Source organism: Perognathus longimembris, chromosome 13, assembly GCF_023159225.1.
Source record: "Perognathus longimembris pacificus isolate PPM17 chromosome 13, ASM2315922v1, whole genome shotgun sequence".
Lineage (NCBI taxonomy): Eukaryota > Metazoa > Chordata > Mammalia > Rodentia > Heteromyidae > Perognathus > Perognathus longimembris.
This window is the reverse complement of record NC_063173.1, coordinates 56,789,231-56,801,085: the sequence shown is the minus strand read 5'-3', so window position 1 is coordinate 56,801,085 and position 11,855 is coordinate 56,789,231. Positions and strand designations below refer to the sequence as shown.

General features: G+C 43.6%; 1 protein-coding gene across 2 annotated transcripts in view; it reads right to left on the bottom strand.

Moving 5' to 3' along the window:
* Positions 1 to 61: 61 nt before the first annotated feature.
* Positions 62 to 11,855, bottom strand: part of LOC125362056 (solute carrier family 22 member 9-like) — a 41,872-nt gene continuing 30,078 nt past the window's right edge. The window contains exons 4-10 of one of the 2 annotated variants that reach the window (XM_048360719.1): positions 11,659 to 11,827; positions 8,330 to 8,453; positions 5,482 to 5,597; positions 4,204 to 4,418; positions 2,520 to 2,628; positions 1,015 to 1,218; positions 62 to 220 (exon numbers count right to left, since the gene is read on the bottom strand). In XM_048360719.1, coding sequence (XP_048216676.1) covers positions 160 to 220; positions 1,015 to 1,218; positions 2,520 to 2,628; positions 4,204 to 4,418; positions 5,482 to 5,597; positions 8,330 to 8,453; positions 11,659 to 11,827 — 998 coding nt within the window. In that variant the 3' untranslated portion in view covers positions 62 to 159. The remainder of the gene's footprint in view (positions 221 to 1,014; positions 1,219 to 2,519; positions 2,629 to 4,203; positions 4,419 to 5,481; positions 5,598 to 8,329; positions 8,454 to 11,658; positions 11,828 to 11,855) is intronic. The other variant, XM_048360718.1, reaches the window with a different exon arrangement.

Below are 11,855 nucleotides of genomic sequence, written 5' to 3'. Positions count from 1 at the left end.
TTTATTCACAGGGATTTTATATTTAGCACTTAGTATCTCAATTGTAATTATAAATGATGTCCACTTTTCCACTATATATTTTATTTATTAGTTTCCCAGACTTTACCAGTCTCTGTGAAAGATATTTATTTTTTATCAGCAGCCAGTTCTTGGAATAGGTTAAAACGGTGTCACTTTGATGCAAGTATCTTCCTGTTTTGTTTTTCTGGAGACTTGTGTCCTGAAACAAACACAAAGAAATTAACAAAGCAATAAACACAGTGATGAAAATTCACAGGAGACATAACATGTACACATGCATAATTTAGGGTCTGAAGGTCGCCACCAGCCTGGCTTGAAGCTGTGGTTTCTGCCAGAAAGACTCAGCAGAAGCCTGCCCCGCAGGTTAGGAAGGAAAGGCAGCTCTGATGCTTTTCATTCTTATCCCGGGGCTCTAGGACATTGGCCAAAGGGGATCTTTGGAAAAGGAAAGGGATGCATTGAAAAAAAAAAATCAGAATCCTTTCCCACTATTAACTTAAAAAAAAATCACTTTATTTACTACACCTTCCCTCTTAAGGCAACACACACCTGAGATGTGTTGTTATTTGTGGGAGAGGTTTTAGTTCTGTCCCCAGATTCTTGAGAGACCAGGGCAGTCCTCAGGCCTTGACCACCTGGCAGCACCGAGAGTTCACCGAGCAGAAGGTGCTGGGGTCTGGGGGATGAGTTTGACACGGGTATTTATGAAAGCTTATAAACTACCCCGAGGTTTGTGTGTAGCACACGAGGGCAGAGGAGAGCTGGTTTTCTCCTGTTTATCACTAAGCTTCTGGGCACAGGCAGCACGGAGGTAGCCTGTGTGGGCCTCAGGGGACGCATGAGGCCATTGTTCCAAAAGGATAAGACGATTCCAAAGGCACCGAGTGCTGGAAAGAGCCTGGGTCTGAGCCTGCATGGGAGACAGCGGCTCCAGTTCCCACTTTGTCTTCTCAGCACCCAACTTCTTTAGGGGCAGCTGGTGGCTTTACTCACTCGTTTTCTATGTCCTGGATGGAGTCAGGCAGAGGCCGGTTCCTGGTCTCAGGAAGGAGGAGGGCCACAAGGCCAGCCAGGATGGAGAAGGTGCCATAGATGATCCAGGGCAAGGGAGCAGAATATATCGCCAGCATCATGGAGAGGGGAGCCAGGGCGGCCCCAATGTTCCCACTAAGCCCAATGAATCCTGAAGCTGTTGCCCTTAAGAGCACAAATGAGACAAAAATAAAAGTCAGGCACCTGGGCACATGTCTGTCATCCTAGCAACCCAGGAAGCTGAGATCTGAGGATCACTGTTTGACGCCAGTGACTCATCTCTAATTATCCACCAAAGAGCCAGAAGTGGAGCTGGGGCTCAAGTGGTAGAGTGCTAGCCTTGAGCAAGAAAAGCTTAGCACCAGAACCTAGTCATGTGTTCAAGCCCCAGCTCCAGCACCAACCAACCAACCAACCAATCACCACCAACAACAAAAAAACCCATAAATGGACTTTGTGACTTACCAATTGTACAATTGAAATATGCTTCATTATTTGCTGGCATATTTTCTCAAGTTCACAGAACATTGAGACTGTGTGTTTGTGTGTGTGTACTGGTCTTGGGGCTTGAACTCAAGGACTGGGTGCTGTCTCTGAGTTCTCTTTGTGCTCAAGGTTAGCACTCTACCACTTGAATCACAGCTCCACTTCTGGCTTTTTTTTTTTTTTGGAGATTAACTGGAGTCTATGAACTTTCCTGCCTGTGCTGGCTTAGAACTATGATCCTCAGATCTCAGCCTCCTGAGTAGCTAGGATTACAGGTGTGAGCCACCAGCACCTGGCTGAAAATTCTTTGTCACTTAAAAATACTATATTACTCCTAGTACCTACCTTATTAGTGACTCATAAGATAATATGAGTAGTGGTACATCAATGGACTTAACACAGCACCAGAAAAGCTACCGTTTGGAAAACTTGGGCTATCATATTTTTGAAAAAATAAATCACAATTAGGGGAGTCACAGAAATGGAGGAGGTGGAACAAATGCAGCAGTGGTACTCACTAGACACTATTGAAAATGTAACCTGGGTGGGGATGGGGGAGATAAACTGGGAGGGAGCCAGAGAAGGGGTAACATTGTACAGAAAGAAATGCGCTTTTTACCTGACTTACTATAATCAACTCTACATTATCTTTTTTTTTTTTTTGCCAGTCCTGGGGCTTGAACTCAGGGCCTAAGCACTGTCCCTGGCTTCTTTTTGCTCAAGGCTAGCACTCTGCCACTTGCGCCATAGCACCACTTCTGGCCACTTTCTGTATATGTGGTGCTGGGGAATTGAACCCAGGGCTCCATGTATACGAGTCAAGCACTCTAGCCACTAGGCCATATCTCCAGCCCCCTACATTACCTTTTTATAATAACAATAATCAACAACAACTACTCATTCCTGCTTTTCCTCAGGTGAATCGATGGTCTGAGAAAGGTCTGTTTAGATTCTATCAGGAAACGCGTAAGATTTTGTACCTGAATACGGTGGGGAGTAGTTCATTTGCGTGCGTCAGAGAACCAGTAATGGAAGCATATACAAGTCCTCCTCCTAAAGCTGACAGAACCAGGCGGACGGTCGGCATTTCTGGAGAGAGGAAGAACAAAGGGGAGTCAGGAAGTTCCAGCTGCTGGAATCAGCATTCTCATCACCCACATTGGACATAAAGTGCCCAATATGGGCACAATTGTAAAATACACGGTAGAGAAGCTATACAGAAGAGCAGAGTTCTTGCAGTGGCTCATAAGCTGAGAGGTGACTTATCTACATAGTTTGATAATGGTAAATCAAAGGTTCTGAATAAATGTATTCACTCTTCTTGCATCTTGACAATACAGAATGAGGTATTCAGAACTTCACTATCTCCCTCTTGTTCTTTCTTTGTTTCTTTCCCTCCCTCCCTCCCTCCCTCCCTCCCTCCCTCCCTCCCTCCCTCCCTCCCTCCTTCCCTCCCTCCCTCCCTCCCTCCCTTCCTTCCTTCCTTCTTCTTTTGTGTGTGCAGGTCCTGGGGCTTGAACGTAGTGCCTAGACACTGTCCCTGAGCTTCTTTGCTGAAGGCTAGCACTCTACCACTTGAGCCACAGTGCCGCTTCCAGCTTTTTGGTGGTTAAAGATAAGTCTTACAGATTTTTTCCTGCTCGGGTTGGCTATGATCCCAAATTTCAGCTGTCAAGGGTTGCTAGGGTTACAGACACGAGCCATTGGTGTCCAGCTTTATTTGTGTTTCATGTCAAGATATCTCCAGAAACCAGGGTTGCATTTATGTTGACTTCATAGGAGATCCATAAGCAGATACACAAAGACTTCAGGAAATAAATTTGTCCCTGAAGCTGGAGTCACAAGACAAAGCCAGAGGGCTGGGGATATAGCCTAGTGGCAAGAGCGCTTGCCTCGTATACATGAAGCCCTGGGTTCAATTCCCCAGCACCACATATACAGAAAATGGCCAGAAGTGGCGCTGTGACTCAAGTGGCAGAGTGCTAGCCTTGAGCAAAAAGAAGCCAGGGACAGTGCTCAGGCCCTGAATCCAAGGCCCAGGACTGGCAAAAAACAACAACAACAACAACAAAAAGACAAGACAAAGCCAGACTGAGGAAGTGACAGCATGCTGTAGTCATAGAGAAGCCTGTGACAAGGTCCAGACTCTACCTGTCTGCTTTGATATGTGTGACTGACCAATGAAATGGGATCTATTGTCCCCCCAGAGAAGCTCAGGGACAGATGGCATCTGTTTCTACATCCTTATCAACTGTGATGAAGACAATCACATAGGGGAGCCAAACTTTGATGATCTTTGGATCTTTTTTCTTATTGGCAGAATCTCTCTGGGATCTCTGGATTAGTATGAGGGACTTTTCAGACAGCAGTTTGTGAGTCCTGGGGCATGAATTCCGGGCCTGAGCACATCTCTGAGCTTTTTACTCAAGGCTAGGGCTCTGCCACTGGAGCTCTACTCCTGGCTTTTTAGGTAGTTTAGTGGAGATAAAGAGTCTCACAGGCTTTCTTGCCTGGGCTGGCTTCGCACCGCCATCTCAGCCTCCTGCGGAGTTAGGATTACAGCTGTGAGCCACTGGTGCCCTGCTTAGTCCTACTTCTTCTAGAGGTGATCTGAGGTGGGGGGGGGGACTTCTTCCCTTTTCACCCTGTGTGCTTTCCCCTCACCTTGAGGCACAAAGATGTTGGCCAGGATGAAGATCCCCACCAAGGACATGAACAGGACTTGAGTTACTCGACGGCCCAGGTGATTCATTGCAAGAAGGGCCCCATAGCTGGCTGGGAAGTTCAGGACACCAAAGAGGATCTGCAGGAGGAAAATATTACTCCCCAGGTGCTGGAGGTTGAGAAACAGGCCAAAGAAGGTCACACATATTGCAAATCTGTGGTGAACAGAGAGGAAAGAAGTTTAGAATTGTATGACTGATCGTCACATTGGCCGGGCCAGCCAGTTGTTGCTGGTGAAACAGAAACGTATGCTGGGCGCTGGTGGCTCAGGCCTGTAATCCTAGCTACTCAGGAGGCAGAGATCTGAGGACCACAGTTCCAGGCCAGGCCAGGCAGGAAAGTCTGTGAGACTCTTATCTCCAGTTAACCACCAAAAAGCTGGAAGTGCAACTTTGGCTCCAGTGGTAGAGCTCTAGCTTTGACCCCCAAAGCTCAGAGACATGCTCAGGCCTTGAGTCCAAGCCCCAGGACCAGCAAATACACACACAGACACAGACACACACACATCTTTTTATGGAACATTCCTTTATAAGTGGTAATTCTATGTTTGCCATACCATGGTCATATGATAATAAAGTTCTCATTGTTATGGTTTTGTTGTTTTGAGGGGGGTATTGTGTTTGAGGGGGGTATTGTGGAGGATATATTTGAGCTGATTTTTTATCTTACTGGTCGTTATTTACAAATGTAAGCATTCATTGAGCCATACTACTTTTCCTTTGCTATTTGACCTTCATTACAGTGGACACAAACAATGAAGCTCTCATGGTCTATACCACACTTGTAGATTTTTATTTTTATTTTTTGCCAGTCCTGGGACTTGGGACTCAGGGCCTGGGCACCATCCCTAGCTAATTTTTGCTCAAGGCTAGCACTCTACCACTTGAGCCACAGCGTCACTTCCGGCTTTTTCTGTGCATATGGTACTGAGGAATTGAACCCAGGGCTTCATGCATGCTAGGCAAGCCCTCTACCACTAAGCCACATTCCCAGCTCCACTTGTAGTTCTTAGAATCAGTTGCTGGTGATCCAGAAAACGCCAGCGTAGTGAATTCTGTGTCAGTGCTTCAAAATCTGCTCACCACTTTAACCTAAGCAATGGTGCAGATGCTTTCCTTGTCTTTTTGCTCCAAATCAGTTGCCATGCATATTGTACCCTTTGGAGTGAGACGTGGTGTTCCCTCTCTGTGGTTTTCCTAGGAACTGCGTGAGGCCCACCTTATAAAGCACAGGAGGCAGAGCCGCTTACGCAGGTTGAGGTTGTAGAACAAAGCACTCAGGGCAGGTTTCGTCTGTGCAGCCTCCAGCTCCTCCTTCATGGTGGATCTCAGAACCTTGGATGACCATAACAACAGTGAATTCAAAACTGTCTCAAAATGGTGGACAGTATAGGGAACACCAGGCACCCAATGAGGACAAGATTGGTGACGATTATTTCTGTCCAGTGGGACATACAGACATTGAAGAGGCATACAAATGGTATAAAATGGGAACACAGTAAATTCTGTCACAAAGTCCTATGACCAGTGGACAAGAGAGGCGAGTACACGTGTAGGCTTGTTTATCTGGCGTACACGTGTAGGCTTGTTTATCTGGCTAAAAGGAAAATGTCAGCTGGGCACTTGTGGTTCACTCCTATAATCGTAGCTACTCAGGAGGCTGAAATCTGATGGTCATGGTTCAAAAGCCAGCCTGGAAAGTCCATCTATGAGACTCTTATCTCCAATGAACCAACTCAAAACAAGAAGTAGAGCTATGGTTCAAAGGGTAGAACCCTAACCATGATCAAAAGAGCTCAGGGACAGCGCCTAGGCCCAGAGTTCAAGCCCCAGGACTACCGACCCCCCAACAAAACAAAATAAAACAAAACAAAGAAGTGCCTGCCTTCTGGTCATTCTTCATATCCAACCATGACAATTATGTGTGGCTCACAGGGAGTGGTAATCACTTCAAGAAAGCTTTCAACTCAGGGATAAAGTTGAATTCTATGTCATTGATTTCTGAGCATTGAACTAACTAAAGCTGTTACCCATGTCTGTTTAACAGGATCACAGAAAACATCTCATTTTTTTCATTTACAACATATCCAGAAAACTGAAGAAATTTCACCCAAATGTTTCAGTGCTAGAAATGATTTTTTTTTTTTGCCAGTTCTGGGGCTTGAACTCAGGACCTGAGCACTGTCCCTGGCTTCTTTTTGCTCAAGGCTAGCACTCTGCCACTTGAGCCACAGCGCCACTTCTGGCCGTTTTCTATGTATGTGGTGCTGGGGAATTGAACCCAGGGCTTCATGTATATGAGGCAAGCACTCTTGCCACTAGGCCATATTCCCAGCCCCTGATTTCCATTTAATAAAGTGTTAAGATCTTGGATTGTTTGCTTTACACATGGGGCAGACCTCCACTAACTACCCAGTCAGAAACTGGTCCTTCATTACTTTGCACAAAATTTCCAACTTAAGCCTATTTTCCCTTATATGTGGAAGATAGACCTAAGATATATGTAGATACATGTACACATATATGTGTATATATCTATATATAATGTATACATATGTGTGTATATAAATATATGTATATATAGATGTATATGTAGATGTATCTGTATATCTATAAACATATACATGTATAGAAGATGTTTGTAATTGTAGGACTGTTTGAGGGCATTCGGGTAGTGGGATAAGATAAGGATGATAAAGTGGATAAAGTGAAAATACATTATATCTGTGTGTGAAGATGGCATAACAAAACTCACTGTAAACTGTTGAGCTATAGGGTTAAGGGGTGATGAAAGAGGACAAGCATCTTTGTTGAAGCACAACATATGCATGTTTGAAATACCATGAGGGAGCATCTTTGAGCAACCAATATACCCTTAAAACTGAATGAGAGGGGAAGTGGTGCTGTGGCTCAAGTGGTAGAGCGCTAGCTTTGAGCTGAAGAGCTCAGGGACAGCTCCCAGGCCCAGAGTTCAAGCCCCCCTCCTCCCCATGACCAAAAAACAAAACAAAACTGAATGAGAGGAATATAAAACAGGTCCTGTTTAGAGGTGGGAGGGGAAGGGGCTAGTAAGGAGGGTGAAGGAGAGTGAATATGGTCAAAGCAATATATATATATATATATATATATATATATATATATATATATAGGCATACATAGGCATGAGACTATACATATGCGGTGAAACCTATTGGAGTTCTTTCAAGAAGTGGGGTGTTGAGGGAGAGTGATAATGTGGGTGTGGAGGATGGAACAGGATGCAGGCATGGAAAGTGACAGTGACAATAAAGTGACATGTGACAGCAAAAGACAAGATGCTGCCAGCTGTGGCAGCATGTACACAGCTTATGGCTGTGTGGAAGGAATGACATTCTATTAAGTGAAACAAACCAGATATAGAAGGGAAAAACTCCACATGATACTCACACATGAGATCTAAAAATATTCATTTCATGGGGGTGGAACATGCCGGTAGTCATGAAGGGAGGGTGAGGGCACTGGGGAGAACTTGGTCAAAGGATGTGCAATTACAGTGAGATAGGAAGAGTAAGTTCCAAAAGGGCCATTGTACAGTCATGTGACTATCAGCAACGACAATTTGCTGTAGTCTTAGAAAATGCAAAAGGAGTGGGTGTTGTGTGCCCTCACCACAAAAAGGATGTGTGAGGTAATGCATTTGTTAGTTAGCTAGATTTGGCCACCCACCATGTAAATCTACACACACACACACACACACACACACACACACACACACACACACTTCTAAACATGATGTTATAACAATAACACAATATTATCTGACAATTAAAAAACAATGAAATAAACAAAATGACTGTAATCCTGTGCTGGAATTTTTGCAAATTAAAGTCAAGGAGCAAAAGGAAGAAAAAAAAGAATCAAATTTTGTTTCTTTGGAATAAAATATGTGTCCAGTATTTTTACTGATAGTACATTGCACTTTTGTACACAAAGTTATATATATGTATTTGTACATACACACACACATGTCTGTGTGTCAAGTTAAGTCTTCCCTCTCCCTCATAACCCCTGCTGTCTCTCCCACTCACCTCCACAGTTAGTGTGTCTCTGTAATTCTTCATTCCATTCATGCGCGCGGCTCTCCGCAGCTCCTTTAAGCCTTCCTGGGGTTTGTTGGTGATGAACAACCACCGAGCAGACTCCGCCAGCCACCTGATCAAAGACGACGATGCAAGTGCAGCCAGCTCTCGCTTGCTCATTTCCCCGTCACCTTTAACCCTTGGGCTCCATTTCTCTTTAGTATTATACCCACCACTTTCCCAGTCCTACCAAGAAATATCGTTTTATGTTGCCTGTTACCATAACTAGGACAGGGGAAATGAGCCCTCCCCCCAGTCCTTCTGGAAGCACAGACCTGCACTGGTCCTGGCTCCTATCTGAGTGGGATACCAGTTTGCTATGGAGATCAGAGAGCGGGAGTGCGCGGGACGCGCACTGGTATAGACCTTTACCAATCGCCTTGTAAGAAAGAGCCACAGAATAAACATTCATAATGATAAACAAACACATTATGGCTTCTTTTTCTGATATAAGAACCTACCACATGGTCAGACCCAAGGAGGATACTCTTAGGTAGGAAGACAAAGGCACAATACCTATGTGCATCAGATCATACAAAATAATATTTATCAAAATGAACTCCAGGAAATAGAAATTAGAGGCTTATTAGTTTGTTGCTGTTTTTGTTTTCTTTTCTTTCTGTCTTGCTCGTTTCTCTGTCTTCGGGAGGGCAAGGGAGGGGACACAAAAATGGAGGGACAAAGGGTGAACAAATGCGGCAGTGGTACTCCCTGGACGACGTGTAGAAGATGAACTATACATACTTGTGGGTGGGGACAGGAGGGAAAAACTGGGAGAGAGTGAGGGAAGGGGTGACATTGCCCAAAAGGAAATGTACTCTACCTGACTATGTAACTGTAACCCCTCTATACACTACCTTTATAATAACAACAAAAAATTAAATAATACGAATTATTTTTGTACACTATTAGATGGACTGGAGCCACTTCTGTTCCTAGCAGTTGTGCTAGTGTCTGGCTACACGAGCAAGCAAAAATCTGTTTAGTTTTCTTGTTTGTGTGATGGGATAGCAAGGTTACAAAGTTGGTATATTAGTTACGAGGATTAAATGACATATTAGATGATTTTTACCAGAGGTACACTTTGTTTGTCCAAACTCATCTCACTATATTGTATCTGTAATTGTTTCTCTGGAAGTTCTTCCCACCCTCCCTCCCACCCCCGCCATAGGTTGTGGGGATTCAACTCAGACCCTGTCCCTGAACTTTTCTACTCAAGGCTATCGCTCTACCACTTTGAGCCACAGCTCCATTTCTGGTTTTCTGGTGGTTCATTGGAGATCAGAGTCTCATGGACTTCTGGGGCTGACTTCAAACCGGGATTCTTAGGTCTCAGCCTCCTGAGTAGTAGGATTACACGTGTGAGCCACCAGTGCCTGGCTTTCTGGAATGATCTTTTCTTTCTTTCTTTCTCTCTTTCTTTCTTTCTTTCTTTCTTTCTTTCTTTCTTTCTTTCTTTCTTTCTTTCTTTCTTTCTTCTCTTCTCTTTCTTTCTTTCTTTCTTTCTTTCTTTCTTTCTTTCTTTCTTTCTTTCTTTCTTTCTTGCCAGTCCTGGGGCTTGAATTCAGGGCCTGAGCACTGTCCCTGGCTTCTTTTTGCTCAAGGCCAACTTGAGCCACAGCACCACTTCTGGCCTTTTCTATATATATGTGGTGCTGAGGAATCAAACCCTGGGCTTCATGTATACCAGACAAGCCACTCTTGCCACTAGGTTATATTCCCAGCCCCCTTGAAGTTATTTCTAAGCAAATAGTAATCCCACAATGACTTGACCTCATTGGAATATAATATATTCCTTCTGGAGGAACAAAAGTGAGGACCCGTGAAGTAAATGATGTCAACTGTCCAATCTGACTCCAATTTTTTTTTTGTTGTTGTTGTTGTTGCTGCCAGTGCTGGGGCTTGGACTCAGGGCTTGAGCACTGTCCCTGGCTTCCTGGCTTCCTTTTGCTCAGGCTAGCACTCTACCACTTGAACCACAGTGCCACTTCCGGCGTTTTATGTTTATGTGGTGCTGAGGAATCGAACCCAGGGCTTTATGCATGCCAGGCAAGTACTCTGCCACTAGGCCATATTCCCAGCCCCTTACTCAAACTTTACACTGGGGAAACAGTGCTTCTTCACTGAATAGTTCAGGAGATAATTTTCTTCTTCTGTTTCTCAGTCATATCACCCCCCAAAATGAAAATCACTAAAATACTCTCTATTGAATATTGCCTTGCAAAGCCATATGTACAAATGCAAATCATGGAAGATGCAATCTAATCTTCAAATATTTTTCTCTGTGAAGGAACATACTTCTTCTAGCTTATCAATTAAAACTCACTAGCAAGGACATCCAGAAAGATTCAGGAAAATAGGTGATGATACATTACTGGAGTCTATTTTTAGGATTACTTAATATTAGAGTGTACATAGTTAAGTTTTAATACTAATTATATATATAATTACTTTATTTTTTTGCCAGTCCTGAGGCTTGAACTCAGGTTCCTGAGCACTGTCGCTGATTTCTTTGTGCTCAAGGCCAACTTGAGCCACAGCAACACTCCTTGCTTTTTCTGGCTTTTTGCTGAGGAATTGAACCCAGGGGCTTCATGCATGCTAGGCAAGCACTCTACTGCTAAGCTACATTCCCAGCCCCAATATTTATTTTTATTAAGTAGTTGTTCCAAGGGGTTTCTATTCTAGAAGTCAGGTTATGAGTACAATGCATCTTGATCAATGTCATCCTTTTAATTGGTCTCCTCCATCTTTCCCTCTCCCACGCCTACCCTCAAGTTGTGTAGTTCAGTTTTGATATAATGAGCATAATGACTACACGCTCGCCCTTTTCCCTCCCTTTGTGTGCTCCTACTCATTGCCTTTTATTATAAGTATATCATATGGAAAGTTTGGGGGTATAATAAAACTAAAATTATTTTTTATTTATCAAAATATATGAATGTAATGGGATAAAATACATGATATGCAGCTACTAAGTAAAATGTAGGGCACTCCGTTCAGTAGAAATATCCTGTGAACACTGGATAATTTTCAGTATGATATCTCTTACAATATCTGGGTATAAGTTAATGAAAATATTTGTTGGTTATCTTACATTGAAGTTTTATTCATTGTTTTGATTTTCACAGGACAGCTCTACTTGGTCTGCTTTTGAAATTGTACATAGGCACCTGTTGATCAGGTATAGCTTACGGACCAGATGAAATTCTTATTTCCTAGTTCCATAAATGTTCTCATCATAGAATACTATAAGACAAAGAAAGGAAGTTTCATACCTTTTAAATATAAATAAGAGAAATACTGGTACAGATATCACCAGCTGGAGGATGTGCCAATTTCGAATAAGAAAAGCCAGGCCTCCCAGTGTTATCTGTCCAAGACTAGTGGCACAAATTGCCAAGGTGATCCCCAGGGCTTGCAATTTGGGCTTTATCCACTCTACAACTGAGAGACAACATGAATCATGTCTTGA